This window comes from Haemaphysalis longicornis, unplaced genomic scaffold (assembly GCF_048455015.1).
Source record: "Haemaphysalis longicornis isolate Haplotype H1 unplaced genomic scaffold, Haemaphysalis longicornis Haplotype H1 scaffold_150, whole genome shotgun sequence".
In the NCBI taxonomy this organism is placed as follows: Eukaryota; Metazoa; Arthropoda; class Arachnida; order Ixodida; family Ixodidae; genus Haemaphysalis; species Haemaphysalis longicornis.
The window spans coordinates 371,356-385,022 of NW_027526258.1; the positions used below are offsets into that span (position 1 = coordinate 371,356).

At 49.2% G+C, this 13,667-nt stretch overlaps 1 protein-coding gene across 1 annotated transcript in view; it reads left to right on the forward strand.

Moving 5' to 3' along the window:
* Positions 1–13,056, forward strand: part of LOC144165968 (uncharacterized) — an 84,849-nt gene extending 71,793 nt beyond the window's left edge. The window contains exon 8 of the mRNA XM_077695642.1: positions 12,372–13,056. Coding sequence (XP_077551768.1) covers positions 12,372–12,558 — 187 coding nt within the window. The 3' untranslated portion in view covers positions 12,559–13,056. The remainder of the gene's footprint in view (positions 1–12,371) is intronic.
* Positions 13,057–13,667: the final 611 nt, after the last annotated feature.

Below are 13,667 nucleotides of genomic sequence, written 5' to 3' on the forward strand. Positions count from 1 at the left end.
CTACCGTCGTTGTCTTTTTCCATCGTGGCACGTTAGGAGCACATTACGAGTAACCATATCTGTTCTTCAAAATGTTTTCGCATCGAAATGCCTTTGAACCGAGAAGTCCGTGCATCGGAAAGCCCGTGCGCCGAAACGTGCTTCACCGAAATGTCCCAGACCCCGTCATAACAGTAACAGGGAGACACTGAGATCGGATGATTCGTTTCAAATTAGCTCGATGGCATAGGCGCCAACAAAGTGGGCGCTGAAAGGCTCGATCCCCCCCCCCCCCCCCCTCTTCCCTCACCCTCCCCATTTTTCGAGGGCTTCGTGTCCTTACGCCGCACACGATGATGGGAAAAATATAGGTACGCAGCTTTTCAACAACAAACGCAACTCAAGGTTTTAAACGAAGTTCGCGTAATTGGAGGCTAAACATTGCGCTTCGGCTGATTATAAGGACTCGAATACTTCCTAATCGTCTTGCCCTTGCCTGTGAGAAGAATTCGGGCTTTGAGTTAGCACAATGTCTGCAAGGCACAAAATGGGAAAAAAGGAGTCATTTCAATTACATTTGAACCAGGATGTAACTAACTTCCATGTGACGAATTCCTGGATTTAACAAAGTTTTTCAAATCCCCATTGCCAGCCTCATTGAAAACGATGCGTTTTCGACCTGACCTCTATATAACGAAGGCATGGCAACAGTTACACCTTCATGTAACGAATTCGCTACGCTGATGAGCCATCATTTTTTGCACTTTTTCTGAAGAATTGGCTGGAGATATGCACTAATTTAGCGAACATTGCCCGCGCTGCGTGTGTTCCCAATGTGCGTGTGGTGTCGCTTAGGTGCTAGGCCCAACTGTCGGTGAGTATATTCGCGCGTCTACACTGATTTCTGAGGTGTAGGTTCGTTGGTGATGAGTTCTGCTACTAGAAAACAAAAAGATTTGTCTTTTCAAGACAAGCTCGCAATTTCAGGTGCCGTCTCCGCAGGCAAGTAGGATCAACGTTGTCGTTCGGTACAGCATCTCAGCTAGCACCTTCTCAAAAAGTTTGAGTGCACAATTAAATAGCATCAAGTTCGCGAAAAGGCGCCCTTTCAGCACACGTTTGCTCCTTGAAACTGGTTAAAGCAGCGAAGAGTGTCAAAAGGCAAAATTGATAGTTACGTTACGCTTGCGAATACAGGGGTATAAGTGACCTTGATTCTTTGGACTGCCGTGTACTGAAAAACTTCGTGGAAAAGCAGAAGCCGCAAATAGAGCATTTTTTTCACTCTGAAATAAATTCTTGAAGGGAGAGTTCACTGTCCCTGATGTCAAGTATTCTGATTTAGTTTCGGCTTCAATTAAGGGTGCCGTAAATCGAAACTTACATATAATGAAAACCTGCATGTAACGAAAATTTTGAATTTTTATCAACTTCTTTACATACAGGTTTAACTGTACGCGTAACTCTATATTTCGACGTGGTGCGTGCTTTTACACGGCGGATAAACCTAGGCTTGCATCAAAATTGACGAATTGATTACGTCTGCCGCAAAGGGAAGTTTTCAAAGTTTCAATTTTGTCGCCTAAATATTTTTATGAAGTTTCATCAAAGGTAATACAGTTGTCAAACATTATAGCTTTTGCAGTGAATTAACAACACCGCAGCAGCAGACATCAAAATATTTAGGCAGCAATCGTGCCGCCAGCGCAGCGCTATGGGGAGGAATTGGAGCGACAGCGGAGTGCAGTTTATATACGTAGATGTTAAAAGTTGAAATCCACTCTAGAAATACAGTTATGCGGCTACAAAGGAAGGCTGTACAGCTTGGTTAGATACTTCGCAAGGGTCTCGGTGCTTGATTTCACCTAGGGTCCACCGCCCATCGACATCATGAAGTCGATTTCCCGACTAAACTTATAACCAGGAGGCTAGCCGTTTGTAGCGCGAGCGTGAGCGTAGGGTATACCATCGATAGTCAGCACTTACGCGCTCGTATAGGCTCAAGGCAGGAGCATGGATATATGGTTAGCAACCGCCACCAAAATGTTACAGAGAGGAAGACGTGAAACGAAGATGTATTTACAAGGCGTATTTACACCCGCCTTGGTGGCTCAGTGGCTAAGGCGTTGTGCTGCTGGGCACGAGGACGCTGGTTCGATTCCCGGCCGCTGCGGCCGCTTTTCCGATGGAGGCGAAAAGCAAAAAGGCCCGTGCGTACGAGATTTAGGCGCACGTTACAGATCCCCAGGTGGTCAAAATTAATCCGGAGCCCTTCACTACGGCGCGCCTCATCGCCTGCGTTGCATCGGCGCGTTAAACCCTACAACCCATCAACCAACAAGGCGTATTTACATAAAAGAAGGCTCCGCGCAGACCAAGAACGCCAGAGCTTCGGCTTCTTCCTTTTCAATACATGTACACCCCAGAGTCGATCTGAGCGCGCCCAGCGTGTTGTTTTGGCTACAATTTAGCACACGTGCGAGCAGGCTAGGCACTGGCGTTCGTGTCTTCTTCCTCTGTGTCTGATGCACCATAACAGTGCTGTTGTACTTTATATGGCTAATGCGAAACAAAATTACGCGAAACTGCGGTGTCGCAGTCTCGCGTTGCATGCGCAGGGCAACTCCGGCTTTCACTGTAGGTGTGAGTTCGTTACAGATCTACCAAATCATCCAATGGGTGTTAATTCGATCGCCGCATTGATAAGAAGCAGCTCTCGCATTTTTGTTTTCTGCTTCAATGGCGCAGAATTTGCGGTGCAAACGTGACAGGAATGTAAAAATTACACATAACACTGTCAATTCCTATTCATTCCTAGTCATTCATTCATTATTTCATTCATTCATTCATTCATCCTAGTCATTCATTCCTAATCATTCCTAGTCAATTCCTAAAATAAATTTAACTTGATATGATGCTGACTGAAAATAGTTAAAAGCGTGCTTTCGTGTATATTTGAAGTAACCTGTATTTGACTTGCAAATCGTTGTTTCCCGGCAACAAGTGTATTTCTCGATGACGCAAAACACCTTCTGTTGCTCTGTGCTGTCGCTCTTTCTTGCGCTCGGTGCAGATGACAGAAAAGAAAAATACCAGGCAGCCTCACGCCGGAATACAAGACACAAGAACAGGCTTTTGACGCACTTCCCCTGCAGGTCTTGAGAGGGGGAGCAAGCCCCCACCCGCCGCGCGCACCCGCATGATACACGCCTTGCAAAACGAGGGGAGCGGCGGTGGGCAACAATAGGACTGGTCATAAATGGGACCGGTTGTTGACGGAGCTATTCCTCTGAGGGAACAAAAGGCAACTGAGGGGAAAGCCGCCTTGCCTGAGAAATGTTTCGCGCGGACTCGCAGCGGCCAAAACCACAACTGATGACACGATTGGCGCTGTAATTTATCCTCCTCAACACGTTGGCTTGCCCATGTCCTGGGCTGGGCTGGGCTCATAACACAAAATAAACACGCACGCATACACACTTACAACATTTGTCTCAGCACATCTCCGGCGGCGTCAAAATGCAGTCAAGCACTGAAATAATGTGGCTGCGATTTTTAAAAGCATTGGCGTAGCCAGGATTTTATATCGGATGGGGGGGGGGGGGGGTTTGAGCCGCCAAAGCTGCTCAAACGAGCTGGAAGTTGGCCGCGGAAGACACGCCAAAGATAGCAGAATCGGTGGCGACACGCCGACGGCACGAGATGCAAAGTTCTATATATGTGAAATAAGGAAATAACCCGAAATATCCTCCCCCCTCCCCCCTTTAATATGTCAAAATGGTGAAGAGGGAGCCAGAAGAACCGACCGGTACGTGCTGGAGCCTGGAAGCGTTATCTGGCGCGTGCGATTCACGGTCGCGCGAATCACCCGTCCTGGATGACCCCCCCCCCCTCTCCACTTCCCTCACGAGAAATTTCGGGGGGAGGACTGGTTTTGACCCCCTGTACCCCTGAAGACTTTGGTAAAAGCCAGTTGTATTGTGCAATTAGTTTGAACATTTCGCTAATGCTTGAAGCATAACATCACCCTGCCGCTGTAACATAAATGTTATGCTTATGTTCAGATTTATTATGTTACCTGACAGTATTACCTCGAGCATTTTAATAACGTTAAATTTCTAAAATTACTTCAACGTTATGCCTTGAACATTGTAATAATGTTGCAATAAAGATGTTACATATAACGTTGCTTTGCGGGTACTTCTTAACATAATAATAATGTTTACATTTTTACATCCCATTAATGTTCTGCCGTGAACATGCCCTGAACGTTATTATAATGTTTCAATTTGTACATTACTTTAATGTTGAGTCCTGAGCATTTTAATAACGTTACCATTTCTAACATTGGTGATAAGTTGTTTCCTGAACATGTCCTGAACGTTATTATAATGTTTGTATATTTATATTACTTTAATGTTGAGTATGAGCATTGTAATAACATTAGTATTTCTAACATTGGTTTTAAGTTGTTTCCTAAACGTTAAATAAATGTTGGGAACAAAACGTTAACATACATGTTTGTTTTCAACGTAAAAATAACGTTTCTAACATAACATAAACATTGAATGTTTTTTTTAAACGTTACATAAACATTGCCTCGTAACATTTAACGTTATTTAAACTTTCGCAACTTCCAGATAACGTTATTCTAATGTTCTGTGCTACTTGGGTAGCGGTCTCTTTCTTGCGAGCTGGTTGACGACGCCATCCACTGTGACATTGAAAGTTCTCGCGACATGACTGTCTTCAAAATGCCTCTCGCAGATAACACATGTTGCAGTCAGCTTGCGGTCTTCTCTTATGATTAGCCGCTCCCACTCTAGTAGTCGCACAGGGTCCGACGGCACCGCGAACATGGAAACCTTTTCCGGATTTGACCGGTAGCCGCTCCGACACAGCGGCACGAAGCATGTTTTTTCTCTGCCCTGATGCTTCACCTTAAGCATTGTTAGGCGGTGCGCCGTTCACTTCCATGGAGTCGAAAAACACCGCAGACAAAGCCAAAGCAAGCGTACACGTGAGAACGGAACTCTGAAGAAATGAAGCAAGCCCACGCACGTCCGCACGCTGCGCGCGCTTGCATGCTCCGCCACAAAACAGGCTCCGCCGACAGCACCTTTACGACAAGCAGCGCCCCTGCAGGCCACAATTGGAAGGCATCGCCGGCGCTGCCACCCGCTCCCATCGGGAAACCCCTCCGCTCGGTACACTAGCCAGTATATTCTAGGCGCTATAGTGTTTATTCGGACTTTTCGCATGCTTTGTTTGCTTTGGTCAACAGCGTCTGTTGCTGTGATTTGCGTGCGCTTTGTTGCGAAGTTGTTGGGCCCCCAAGTCAGGTGTGGCTAGTTTGCACCGTTCGTCAGCCTTGTCTGGTGAGGTACCATGAGTAGGTCTCGGCGGCAATCTTTCACCGCGAAGGAGAAACTGAAGATCATAGCTGCTGCGGAGGAAATCGGCAACAGAGCTGCTGCGAGAAAGCACGACGTCGACGAGTCCTGCATTTGCGACTGGCGAAAGAAAAATGCCTCTCTCGAAAGTGTACACAAGGAGAAGCGAGCATTTCGCGGCCCGAAGACTGGCGCGTACCCCCTTCTTGAGACGCAGCTTGTCAAATTCATTGAGGAGCGGAGGAGTCGTGGCCACGCTGTGTCGACGGAGATGGCGCAGATGGAAGCTCTGAGGTTGGCCCGGGAGATGAACATCCCACGCGAGTTTCCTGCGAGCCGTGGATGGCTCCAGCGATTCATGGCCAGGCACGGATTTTCGATCCGGCGGCGAACAACCATGTGCCAGCGGCTTCCCAACGCCTACGAGGAGAAGGTGTTGAACTATCAGCGTTACGTCATCGGGCTCAGGAAGGAGCACAACTACTTGCTATCCCAGGTGGGAAATGCCGATCAAATGCCCGTGTACTTCGAGATGCCCATGGACACCACCCTGCAGAAAAAGGGCTCCAAATCTGTAAGCGTGCTGACGGGCGGTAACACCAAGCTACGCTGTACAGTAATGTTGTGCGCTTTGGCGGACGGCACCAAACTGCACCCGTATGTAATCTTCAAGCGCAAAACGCTACCCACTACTCCACTGGCACCAGGGATTGTTGTACGGGCGGAAGACAATGCGTGGATGAACAGTGACCTCGTCGGTGACTGGCTTCGCACGGTCTGGGAAAAAAGGCCAGGCGCCATGTTTGCACGGCGGTCCATGCTGGTGCTGGACTCGTTCCGAGGATACTGCACTGACGCAGTGAAAGCGCGCCTCGCTGACAACCGCACGGACCTCGTGATCGTACCCGGTGGCATGACTTCCATGCTCCAGCCACTGGATGTGTGCCTCAATAAGCCGTTCAAGGCCCACGTGAAGCGGCTGTATGCCGAGTGGATGGCCGACGGCCTTTACGCCCTCACACTGACGGGACACGTGCGGAGGCCAGACATTGCGCTGCTGTGCCAGTGGATCGTGGATGCGTGGGGGGCGATTCCGGCCGACATGGTGCGCAAAAGTTTCAAGAAGTGCGCCGTCGGCAATAACTTAGATGGCACCGAAGATGATTGCGTCTTTGAGAGCGGCGACGAAGCCTCGGATGGCAGCAGCAACAGTGGCGAGTCTGGCGATGATTGAGTGATCCGGAATCGGCGCTGACAGCGTTGCAGTGATCGTTTCGAAATAAAGTTCTCCTGTAAACGAGATTGTGACTGTGCAATTGTGACTTCCTAAACGAGTTTTTTTTTTTCAGGTAAGCATGCGGGTTATACGCGAGGATTTTTTTTCTTTTTTCGGGGAGTTAAAAGTTAGGGGTGCGGGTTATATGCGAGGGCTGGTTATATGCGAGAAAATACGGTAAATGCCACATTGTCGCAACTGAAGCTCTGCCACACGTGGCTTGACCCCCACTGTTTTCCAACTGCTGCTGTGACACTGTCCATTCGCCTCGTAGTTGCCTTTGCTGGACGACACTGGTAATCCTGAATGTCCTTCTGGCAAATAGGAAGTTTGTAGTGCCGTCGTGGCCAACCTCTGTGTTGGTGGTTATACCATGGCTCGGAATAGGCTGCAAGTGACGTTGGCTAGACGGTGCACACCAATGGCACTAAATTGGTGCAAGTAATAATGTGGGCCCCAGTGCGCATTCCTCGAGCACATCAGCAAAAGATGGAAATGGGGCCCTAAGCTTGCTGTTCATCAGGTGTTCTCTCACCCATTCTCAAGAAGTCTGATCCTACCAAGTTTACACAAGGGTACCTGAGGCACTTCGTGAGAGCTCTTGGCAAATCTTAGGGGACGTCGCCCCACACGGGGCACCGTCGTGGTGACACTGAGTGGTAGTCCCCACTGCCGCCTACTGTGGCGAGCTTTCAGTCTGACTCTTCTCTATTTGTGGTACTCATTGTAGCTACGCCTTGTGCTAATAGTTCAGTTTTTTGTTCTCTTTACCCTCAGCTGGCCTTGTGCCAATGAAATGCATCATCCTCATGGGTGGGCGTCAACGAGCCACGATTACATTTCCTACAATGTTGAATTGTGTTAGGGTTGAGATAACCTTTGTAAGCACACGCTGGTAAATAGACAGAACTTCTTTCCCGGGTGACTGTTGCAAACGGATGATTCCCAGGGCCTGCCACTGACTTTCTATCATGTAGGTCCTCTGCATTTCTTCTGATCCCTATGCACTTGGCTGGAAGCAAACCCTCAGACTTGGTTTCTTTTATGACAGTTTTCCCCCTGAACATCTCCAGTTAATGATGGATCTTAAGTAAAGCTGCAGCCGGCAAGTCGGCTTGGGATATCGAAGTGTCTTTGCAAAGGCTTCCCTGATGATGTGAAATCCATGTCGAGATTTTCGTACGTTAGGGAAAATGATGTGAGATATATTGGTTGTTTAGTCAGAAATTACCTAAGCTTCAGTATTCAGTGCCAATCAAATTTTTTTGTGATTTTTTTTTAACTTGGCCTCCACAGCATGCCATTAGCTCATTTTGAATGCAGCTGCTAATGTAGGTAGCTCTTGACGACGTTTTCAGGTGGCCTTCTAGGACCTTCTTTCTGGACTGTATTGCAGAGATTAACTGGGCCCTTAGATGCTTTGTTACGCTGATGCCGTTCAAGTGAACCAAAGTGGCTGTTCCTTCGTCGCAGCATGTTCTGTCAGCCAAGGGAAATTGTGCATTCAATAGTAACATGGCCTAATCGTTCACGCCTTTCAGAAATCTTTTGCACTCTTTGAGTCTCAAGTTGGTTGGCAACAGCATTTGAAGAATGGTAGCTTGCAAGGAATGCCTTTCCAGGCTCAAGGGCGTTGCAGGGATATTTGTTGCCGTTACGCAGCTCAAGAGCTCCATCCTATCTGGGGAGCTGTGCAGATGATGCGAGCGGTCACGTAGATGATGAGCCAAGGATACCCATGTAAGTGTTCTTTCATGACTCTTGACATTTCCTTTTTTGTCATGCTGTGACGAAGGGTGCACACAGCCACCTGGCGGTTGCCAGTGGTTCTCCAGTAATTGCGGAAGCGTCGTCAGCTTTTGTCAGCAAAGTTTCTACATTGAACCTGTTTGGTGTAATGGTTGACGCATTTACTGCTTCTCCTCCACTTGGAGAGCCAGGTGGAAGGAGGTTGTTGTCTTGTAGAAGCCTTTGGTAGACGGCGGTTAAACTGTGACAGAGGACACACACGATGAACTGCTTGTAGGACTGGGGCACGTGGTCGCGGTGATTCCTTACGTCCACCAGCTAGGCTTAGCTGGTGGACGTAAGGAAGCGTATCGCTCGACGTGCAGGGACGAATATGGTTTTTTCTGCGCCCAACAAGCTTGCAAAGCTTTGTCACCAGGTCAACGGCACTCGAAAAGAAGAGAATTGGTGCCGCACGAAGCACCAGAGGGAGTTTATTGCCTGCACGAAGGGGGGAGGGGTTTACTTGATTCCGTTGCCCTGCGGCCAAACTGGCTGATGAACCGTATTTACTCGCGTAATGATCGCGCACCGCCAGCCGCTTTGCAAAGTGAGGCAAAATGCAATGTTTTCATGAAACACCGAACGCGCCGGAACGAGTTTTCTGCGAGGTGACAACAGTTCAACCAATAACTGGCTGCCACTGTCAGTGCGTGACATCAAAACAGACATGGCTGCCGACGTAGCAACCTGAGCGCGTTTATTTCTTCACCTTGTGAGTACATTATGTGCATTTATAGTGAGAGTTTCTTCATCAATATTGAGTGCACATGCTTGCCCATATCGCTAATATGAGCAAGTCTGCCGCAATAACCTAGCCATGTCCTCTTTGGAAGGGGGAGGAAACAGAGGTACGCACGACCGTCATCAGCTACACTTGGCACGCATACGTCATATTGCTGCAGCTAGTTCAGAGTGCGTTGGTGCAGCGGAAAATAAAAAAATGGAATTTTGATGACAAACTTCAGGGGTGCGATCATTATGCGAGTAAATACAGTATTAATGATAGGCTTCGGGAGCACAAGAATAATGTTACTAATGCGATAAGCGGTCATCTTGGCATTCATTGCCGTGGTTGTAAGTGGTCTCCATTTTTCAAAAACTAAAAACTAAGGTGCTTGCCAGGACTCGCTCATGTAAGAAATAATAGAGGTGTGTGAAATTGTGCGCGCGGGTGCATTAGTGTCGCTTTACTATCATTGTTGGGCAAAGAAATCGCGTTTTTTGGTGGGGTCTAATCTGTTGGAGGCTAGAAGTGTGTGGTTTTTATGTTTTAAATTTTTTTTGTTATTTTAGTCTTCAATTGTAAACTTCTCTTGGTTCCATGCGTCTACTTGATATCGGCGTGGAAATCAACTCAGTTTGTTAGTCTGCGCTGTGTGGTGTGTCTTCTGTTCGTCCTGTCCTTATTTCCATCCTGTCGGATCAAGTAGCCTGTCAGAGTGCTTTGATAAACCATCAGCCTCCTGCAGGTGCACACTAAGAAAAAGGAAAACTCAGACAAAAAGCAGGGGTGGGGGACGGCAGTTGAGACGGAAAAGGAAAGAAAAAACGGCCCACAGCATATTTATTTATTTTATTTATTTATCACATACTGCGGACCAAGTATGGTCCATGCAGGAAAGGGCGATACAGTTCAAAATTCTTCTGTATACATACACTTCTGCTGCAGTATACATACACTGCAGAACAAAATTCATGTTATGCTGGAAATTCGTGAAAAACAAGGGTCAAATACAGGCAAAGAAGCAGACTTAAAGGGACACTGAAGTGAATTTGTCAAGCTCCCGTTTTTGCTTGCACTGCGTAGACTGGCTCAAATTAGCTCACTTTTCATCGTTTATCCGGTTGACAAATCGGTAATTATTTTACAAAGCGCGAAAGAAGAAAAACTACCATGCGCGGTTTGCGGCGGCCGCACCAACTAAGGCTGTGACGTTGAGAGGAGGGGCGCCGTGATTGGACGATGCCCAAGGTTAGCAATCACACAAGTTTCGGTTTCGGTTTCGGTTCTGTAAGACATAACCAATGGCTTTGTTGGATGGGCATTCTCAATATCTCAGTAATCATCGTACCGCGCTTCTGCCATGTTGTCGGCTGTAAAATGCACAAGATAAGCCTCCCAGGACGGCTTGTAGTCGTAGCATTCACTAGCCGGGACCTACGCAGTGCATGAACGCCCTCCGCGTACCCGCAGACGCCCAAATGTCATGCGCTTTTCCCCCATATTTGGAGCTTGCCTCCCTCATGCCTGTATCGTAAAAAGCGTGTTCGCACCAGGCCAAGGGTCTGTTCATTCTGGCCTGTGCCCACTGCCTGCAAGCAGTCGGTGCTTATGGCAACAGCACGCCAACGAGAACTCGCTAGCGCGCCAGTGCCAGCCTGCGCGCGTTTTGTGAACTAGTTCGTGTAGCCATGAACGTTGAGGCCCCAAAAAAGGTGAACTCAATATAGAAAACATCGGCGGAAAGGAAAAAAGTTAACTTACAAAAAAAAAAGCACGTGCCCGCGGGGATTCGAACTTGTGACTCGCAAAACTTTCGGGGTGAATTCCTAGCGCCCCAGACTGCTAAGCCACGGAGCGGGACGCGAGTGCCGTGCTAATATAGGGTATATATTGTACAACCGGTTTACACTTTTATTTAGTTTTGGCAATTCAAGCCGCTTAGGTGACTATTTGTTGTACTGCGATCGTGCAGTAAGCGTCGCCCGAGTTTCCACAGTAGCTCACGTCTAGCAATTGCATTTCGTAGACGGAAAAGCGTTCGCAGATGCGTAGTCGTGCTGCTGACCGCTGTGCTTGTTCGCCCACCGCAAAAAAGTGCTTCCCGCGCCCTAGTTTTACGCTGTACGGTAAAAATATCAGTTGATTTTATTTGCTTAGTACCTATATTGACTTCGCTGACTCTTCTCCCGCCTTCAAGAGGCCTTATATTTTCCTACTGGCGTACCAGTCAGCGAAGCGTCGCATGTGCAGCGCTTGTGTGAAGCGACCTTGACTTGGAGCTAGATACAGTGTACAAACAAACCAAGTAAAGAAAGGCACATTCTTCCATTCACAAACGTGTCCTGGCTTCGTTTCAATTAACTAAGCGAACGAATTGCGACCAAGCAATTTTTTTTAACCTCCTTGATTGCGACGACCCGCCGGCGGCCGGCGGACGAAACGCTGGGCCGACTGACTCTGTCGGCCGGGGAGCCGTGCAGTAGCGCAGCCGTGGCGCAACCAATTGCCAGCTCATCCCCTCCTGACGTCACACGAAAACGCCACAGAAAATGGGCGAGCGTAAAGAGAGGAGGACAGCGTTTTCGAATTAGTTTTTCTACTAAATAAAATCGCGTAAACGCGCCTAGAGTGGTCGAAACATGGCCTGGGGACTCCTAACTACAATTTGCGCTAGTAATCCCGCAATGTTTACATATCACTTCAGTGTCCCTTTAAGCGACAAGAAAAAGTTATACAGTTTCATCTCGGCATGTCGAGCATAGGGGAATCATGGGGCAGAGCATTCCAATCAGACACTGTTCTCGGGAAAAATGAATACTTGTAAATGTTAGTACGTGCAAATATAGGTGTAATGCTAAGACTATGTTTATGACGTGAAGCCCTAGTTGTGTCCTTTGTTATGTAATCTGCTGAACTGTACCAGGTGACTGCGCTGCGGCTTAATCACAATATTCTTTTGCACACCCACACTTACAGGAGCCAGGGCATATCTTCAGGGCTTAATCTCAATATTCCAGGGCTTAATCTCAATATCCAGGGCTTAATCTCAATATTCTTTTGCACACCCACACTTACAGGAGCCAGGGCATGTCTTCTAAAAAAGCAATTTCACATGCGCCTATTGATAAGGATGGAGTGCTCACGCATTCACCGCATGCTCCTGATGCCATGCTGTGTGCCTCCACATGTCCCTCTTTTGCTGTTTCAGCTATCTGAATAAGACCTTGTTCGAGGCTGTCCTAAACCACAAGCTGCTGCTGGTACTGCTGGGTCCTGACAAGGCGGTTCCAGTGCAGGCATCACCTCGAGAGGTGCGCTGGGCCTTGAGGCTTGCGGTCTACAGCTACCAGCTGGTCTACCGTCCGGAAAGGACCTGGCACCTGCTGATGCCCTGAGCCGACTGCCCCTGCCGGAGGTGCCTGCTGCTGTTCCAGAACGTGCTGAAGTGTTCCTCGGGAAGCATGTGTACTCAGAACCCAGCCCTGTCACAGGTGGTCAAGGCGGTGTCCAAAGGGGAGGAGTTGGCGAAGCGGGCGTACAGCCACAAGGCTGCCGAGCTGAGCCTGCAGCAGGGCGGCCTGCTGTGGGGTTCCAGGGGTGTGTGATTCCAGAGAGCCTGCAGTCCAGGGTCCTGCAGTTGCTGCACACGGGTCATCCAGGCCTCGAGAAGACCCAGATGGTGGCCCGGTCCCTCGTTTGGTACATTGCTCGCATGGTGCAGAGCTGCCAAGTCTGCCAGGAGAACTAGCGAGCCTCGCGCCATGTGGAGATCACCCCCTGGCCGTTCCCGGAGAGACCCTGGCCGGATAGGCCGTTCCCGGAGAGAGAGACGCCTGCACGTGGACTTCGGGGGCCCCTTCAAGGGCCACTACTTCCTGGTGATGGTGGACGCCTTCTCCAAGTGGGTGGAGGTACTGCCAGTCACCACTCTCTCGGCAGGAGCAACCATTGCGGCATTGCGACAAGTCTTTGCAGCCCAGTTTGCCGGACGTCATCGAGTCCGACAACGGTCCCGCTTTCACCAGCGCGGAGTACCTGGCCTGGCTGACGAAGAACGGAATCCGCCGGATGATGGTTCCGCCGTACCACCCTGCATCAAATGATGCTGCCGAGCGGGTGGTACGAACTGTGAAGGATAAGCTCAAGAAGAGCAAGGCTGGGCATTTCCGCACGCAGGTTGCCCAGGTCCCCTTCCAGTACCGGACCACACCCCACGATGTCACAGGCCGTGCCCCCCTGCGGGCTCCTCCTGGGTCGGATAATGAAGCTGGGCCGGTTGGACGTGTTGCATCCAGACCTCCGATCCACAGTGCTCCTAAAGCAGCTGAAGCAGAAGCTGGCTGCAGACCGAGGTTGCGTCCTGGGCCTTTCTTCACCTGGACGTTCCGGCCTGGCCCACCCTTGTCCGCCGGCCATGTAATCTCGCCTGCCAGTGCGTCGTCACTGCTTGTCTGCATGTCGTACGGGACCACGTGGCACCGGCACGCTGACTACTTGAGGACTC